Source organism: Ailuropoda melanoleuca, chromosome X (assembly GCF_002007445.2).
Source record: "Ailuropoda melanoleuca isolate Jingjing chromosome X, ASM200744v2, whole genome shotgun sequence".
In the NCBI taxonomy this organism is placed as follows: domain Eukaryota; kingdom Metazoa; phylum Chordata; class Mammalia; order Carnivora; family Ursidae; genus Ailuropoda; species Ailuropoda melanoleuca.
Window position 1 is genome coordinate 111,631,944 of NC_048238.1, and position 5,372 is coordinate 111,637,315.

General features: G+C 64.1%; 1 protein-coding gene across 1 annotated transcript in view; it reads left to right on the top strand.

Annotated features, from left to right (window-relative positions):
• Positions 1-5,144, top strand: part of PLXNA3 (plexin A3) — a 14,401-nt gene extending 9,257 nt beyond the window's left edge. Inside the window, exons 21-33 of the mRNA XM_034649273.1 lie at positions 1-186; positions 275-417; positions 497-753; positions 858-924; positions 1,017-1,163; positions 1,252-1,411; positions 1,568-1,671; positions 1,906-2,002; positions 2,289-2,479; positions 2,800-2,969; positions 3,327-3,539; positions 3,729-3,879; positions 5,034-5,144. The exon at positions 1-186 is cut by the window's left edge and continues 17 nt beyond it. Coding sequence (XP_034505164.1) covers positions 1-186; positions 275-417; positions 497-753; positions 858-924; positions 1,017-1,163; positions 1,252-1,411; positions 1,568-1,671; positions 1,906-2,002; positions 2,289-2,479; positions 2,800-2,969; positions 3,327-3,539; positions 3,729-3,879; positions 5,034-5,129 — 1,982 coding nt within the window. The 3' untranslated portion in view covers positions 5,130-5,144. The remainder of the gene's footprint in view (positions 187-274; positions 418-496; positions 754-857; positions 925-1,016; positions 1,164-1,251; positions 1,412-1,567; positions 1,672-1,905; positions 2,003-2,288; positions 2,480-2,799; positions 2,970-3,326; positions 3,540-3,728; positions 3,880-5,033) is intronic.
• The last annotated feature ends 228 nt before the right edge of the window (positions 5,145-5,372 follow it).

The window sequence follows — 5,372 nt, forward strand, 5'->3', positions numbered from 1 at the left end:
CTGAGCGGGCACTGAGCCTGCCGGCCTTGGTGGGCCTGGCAGCAGGCGGCGGGCTCTTGCTGCTGGCCATCACCGCCGTGCTGGTTGCCTATAAGCGCAAGACCCAGGATGCAGACCGCACGCTCAAGCGGCTTCAGCTGCAGATGGACAGCCTGGAGTCCCGCGTGGCTCTGGAGTGCAAGGAAGGTGCCTGGGACGGGGCTGCGGTGCAGGGCGGGCGGGCTGGGGGGCCTCTCCCCCGCTCTGCTCACTCTTCCTCCCCACCCCTGCACAGCCTTCGCTGAGCTGCAGACGGATATCAATGAGCTGACGAATCACATGGACGGCGTGCAGATCCCGTTCCTGGACTACCGGACGTATGCTGTGCGCGTGCTCTTCCCGGGCATTGAGGCCCATCCAGTGCTCAGGGAGCTGGATGTGAGTCCCCTCCCTTGCCTGCCCACTCCTCATCCCCTGCGGGGCCACCCCACTCTCTGAGACGCCGTGTCCCTCGCAGACCCCGCCCAACGTCGAGAAGGCCCTGCGCCTCTTTGGGCAGCTGCTGCACAGCCGCGCCTTCGTGCTCACCTTCATCCACACGCTGGAGGCCCAGAGTAGCTTCTCCATGCGAGACCGCGGCACGGTGGCCTCGCTCACCATGGTGGTCCTGCAGAGCCGCCTCGACTACGCCACGGGGCTGCTCAAGCAACTGCTGGCGGACCTCATCGAGAAGAACCTGGAGAGCAAGAACCACCCGAAGCTGCTGCTGCGCAGGTACCACGAGGCCCCAGCCCCACCCTCTGCCAGCCCCACCCCTGCCAGAGCAGGTCCCCCTGGGCCGCCCTCTGCCCGCTGGCCCAGCGCCCCTTATGCCCTAGGACCGAGTCGGTGGCCGAGAAGATGCTTACCAACTGGTTCACATTCCTGCTGCACAAGTTTCTGAAGGTGCGGGGGTGGGGGGCGGGTCCCGGAGTGGGGGGGATGGTACGGCTACCTGTCAGGCGGGCGGCAAGCCGTGTGCCCGACGCTGGCTGCAGGAGTGTGCCGGGGAGCCGCTTTTCCTGCTCTACTGCGCCATCAAGCAACAGATGGAGAAGGGCCCCATTGACGCCATCACGGGTGAGGCCCGCTACTCCCTGAGCGAGGACAAGCTCATTCGGCAGCAGATCGACTATAAGACACTGGTGAGCCGGGGGCCAGGTGGGCAGCGCTCCAGGCATGAGGGGAAGAAGCCTCAGCCAGGACCCACCCTGTGGCTCCCCTCACCCTCAGACCCTGCACTGTGTGTTCCCGGAAAGCGAGGGCAGCGCTCAGGTCCCAGTGAAGGTTCTCAACTGTGACAGCATCACCCAAGCCAAAGATAAGCTGCTGGATGCTGTGTACAAGGGCATCCCATACTCCCAGCGCCCCAAAGCTGAGGACATGGACCTAGGTGACCTGCCCATTCCTTTCCTCCTGGTCCCCACCCTGTGGCCACATTACATTGGCTGGCATTCACACCCCCACTTGGGCTCTGTCCTCTGAGGGGAGCGGGTCCAGGGACTGGGGGACTCCGAGCAGGACCTCAAAGGCTGTCTGTGGCCTGCAGAATGGCGTCAGGGCCGCATGGCCCGCATCATCCTCCAGGATGAAGATGTCACCACCAAGATCGAGTGTGACTGGAAGAGGGTCAACTCGTTGGCCCACTACCAGGTGAGGGGCTGGGGGCCCACTCATCCCCAGGACCACCTAGGAGCCACGGCCCTGCCCTGAGAACACAGGATCTGGGGCATTGGCTCCTCCTTTCTCTTGCCCCTGCATCCATGGTCCCTCCTCAGGGAGCCCTGGGTGCCTCCGCACGTGTGTGCTGCAGGGTTGGGGTGGGCAGTGGCTCAGACCCCTTGGCTCTTCAGCCTCCTGCACTGCCTCCGTCTCTGGGGTTTCCAGGTGACAGATGGTTCCTTGGTGGCACTGGTGCCCAAACAAGTGTCCGCCTATAACATGGCCAACTCCTTCACCTTTACTCGCTCCCTCAGCCGCTACGGTAGGTGCCTTCAGTGTTGTGGCCTTTGCTGGCCTGTTGCCTTTCGAGGTTGTGTCAGCCATCATGGGGAGCCCCTCTCTGAATGGCCAGCTTGCTTCTGGTGGCCTCCCCAGGCCTTGCCCTTGGGAGGCCTCCAGTTTCATAGAGCCTAGAGGTGGGGGTGGGCCGGTGAGAGCAGGCAGGCTCCCCTTAGCCTATTGGGCTCCCGGAACATAGGGGGGCAAGAGCCGTGTGATGGCCGGCATGGCCCCACTGGCCTAAGGGGCATACCTGTCCTCGGCCTCAGAGAGCTTGCTGCGCACAGCCAGTAGCCCCGACAGCCTCCGTTCTCGGGCACCCATGATCACGCCCGACCAGGAAACTGGCACCAAGCTGTGGCACCTGGTGAAAAACCACGACCACGCCGACCATCGTGAGGGTGACCGTGGCAGCAAGATGGTCTCAGAGATCTACCTGACGCGACTGCTGGCCACCAAGGTGTGGGCCTGCTGTGAGCCACTCTGGCCTCAATCTAGACAACTTGTAACCTGGCCTTGGCCCTGTAGTTGACCTGGCCTGCCCTGGGTTGGTGGCGGTGGGGGGGGGCGAGGGAGGCCATGGGATCGTTCACATCCAGTGGGCCTTTCTCAAGGCCTTTGTTTCAGGACCTCTCAGCCTGAGGTTGAGGCTGGGCTTGTCTTAAGTGAGGTCCCTGCAGGGAAGCCCTGCCCATTGCCGAGTCCCTCTGTCCCCGTTCTGCTGCGGGGACATCCCGGCCCGGCCCCCTCACAGACTGTGCTCTTGCCGAATCCCTGCAGGGCACGCTGCAGAAGTTTGTGGATGACCTCTTTGAGACCGTGTTCAGCACGGCCCACCGGGGATCGGCCCTGCCCCTGGCCATCAAGTACATGTTCGACTTCCTGGACGAACAGGCCGACCAGCGCCAGATCAGTGACCCTGATGTGCGCCATACCTGGAAGAGCAACTGGTACTGCCTTGTGCTGGGGACGGGCAGATGGAAGGGACCGCGCGGGGAGGGCGACTGATGGGGGCTGCAGTGGGGCCACCACGCAGAGAACGCAGAGAGGGGGAGTGAGTGTGAGTCTGGATATGGGCTCTGCTGGACATGTGGGATGCTGGTCGCGGGGCTCGCACGGAGCCACAGATGGGGTGGCTGTGGCAGGGGGCGAGGTGCGGTGAGGACGGAAGGCTGTTGACTCATATTTCTCACTGCATGAAGGCTGGCAGAAACTTAAAGAAAAGACCACTAAGCTCAGTATGTCACCCTGGCTGCCTGTGGGAGCAGCGGCAGGAGGGGGCTTCAGGTGCTCGTTCCTCTGTCCAGCCTGCCCCTGCGCTTCTGGGTGAACGTGATCAAGAACCCACAGTTCGTGTTCGACATCCACAAGAGCAGCATCACGGACGCCTGCCTGTCAGTGGTGGCCCAGACTTTCATGGACTCCTGCTCCACGTCTGAGCATCGCCTGGGCAAGGACTCGCCGTCCAACAAGCTGCTCTATGCCAAGGACATCCCGAACTACAAGAGCTGGGTGGAGAGGTGGGCCCTGCCCTGCTGCCCCATGCCGGTGGGGAGGGGAAGCAGCGCCAGGCGGCCCAGGGAGCTTGCTTTCCCCTCTCCTTCCCGGGGCCATGTCGGCTTTAGGAAAAAGGCCCAGAGAATGGCCTGAGAACCAGGGCAGGGGCTTTGGCGGCTCCTGCCTTTGTGACCTACTCGGGATTCCAACAGGTACTACCGGGACATTGCAAAGATGGCGTCCATTAGCGACCAGGACATGGATGCCTACCTGGTAGAGCAGTCCCGTCTCCATGCCAGTGACTTCAACATCCTGAGCGCGCTCAGTGAGCTCTACTTCTATGTCACCAAGTACCGCCAGGAGGTGCGTGCCAGCCCCACGGGCCCCCAGTTGTTAGGCCCTGACCGTGCACTTGGTGGCAAAGGCAGGGGGCTCAGGGACGGTGAAGGGTGCTACAGGGTGGTGGAGGGGACAGAGGGGACATGGAGCCCATCTCTTAGATTGCTCGTGATGCCTCGCCTAACCAGCCCCCAGGCTAGCCCAGGTGATACTTTCTGGAGATGCTGGGATTTGAGGGACCTAGGACAGAAGCCAGGGGCCAGAGAACAAAGCTCTGGTTGGGCAAAAGTAAAGGTCTAGGGAAGGGATGTGCTGAGGGGGGTGGGGTAGGGCCCAAAGGGGTGAGGCCAGAAGGTAGGCAGGGCTAGCACCTTATAGGGCCCATGGTATTTATGACTGTAGCCTCAGGAGGCTGGGAACATAGAAGTGTGGACTTGATGATGTATTATTGCTGGAAATACGAATCTGTGAGCCCGGACAAGGCCCCGAAAGCCCTGGGCCTGCAGGAGCTCACCAAGGGCGGCCCAGAGCGGGTGCAGGGGGAGAAGCGGCCCACGGCACCGAGCCCTGGGGCCCTGGGACCCTCGGAGGTGGCAGGGAAGAGGGAGCCGGCAGCGGAGACTGAAGAGGGGCGGCCAGAGGGCTGGGAGGGACCCCAAGAGCGCAGGTGCGGGGCGACCTCCTGGAACCCGAATGAGCCGCACGCGCACACGCACGCATGCGCGCACACCCGGGGAGGGGGTGGTCTGGGAGGAGGGAGTGATGGGCCCTGCTGGGGGCTGTTGACCGCCCCGAGAGGAAGGGAGGCCCCAGCAGGCTCGCTGCGCTTGGCAACGAGCTCCTGGACACCCGCACAAGAGAGATGCGGGTGTGGGGGTGCGGGTGTTGGGGGTTCGGAGGGGATGGGGAACTCGGGGACGGCAAGTCCAGGCCGGCCGCTCTCGGGAGGGGCTGCCCTCTGGCCCTGGAGAGGAGGGAGCCAAGTTCTGCAGCGGGAGGGGCTTTGGGGTGGAGGAGAAGCTGGCCTGGGCGGGGTCCCAGGGGAGGGACTGCGGCTCCTCCCACATGCCCAGGGCCCCCAGGGAGGGAGGAGCTCAAGCTGGGGAGGAGGGCTTTGCCCAGAAGGAACCGGCCCCTCCTCGCCAGCCCCGCTCCCGGGGGGGACCCTCCACCCCCAGGTTCTCACCGCTCTGGACCGAGATGCCTCTTGTCGGAAGCATAAGTTGCGACAAAAACTGGAACAGATCATCAGCCTCGTGTCCAGCAACAGCTGAGTGTGGCGGAACCGGTGAGGAGGAGGGGGCGACTCAGTCCTGAGCTGTCCTCCGGGCTGAGCCCTGGATCCGGGGAGGGGGAGGGGGAGGGCGCGGGGACGGGGCGGGGCGGGGGTCACCGGGCCAGTATGCCCCCGGCACACCTGGGCCCCCTTCATTAGTGCCTTCCTCTGGGCCCTGCCTGGGGGCAGGGGTGACGGGACCAAGCCCCTGACCCCGGCAGCAGCAATAGCCCTGCCCTCC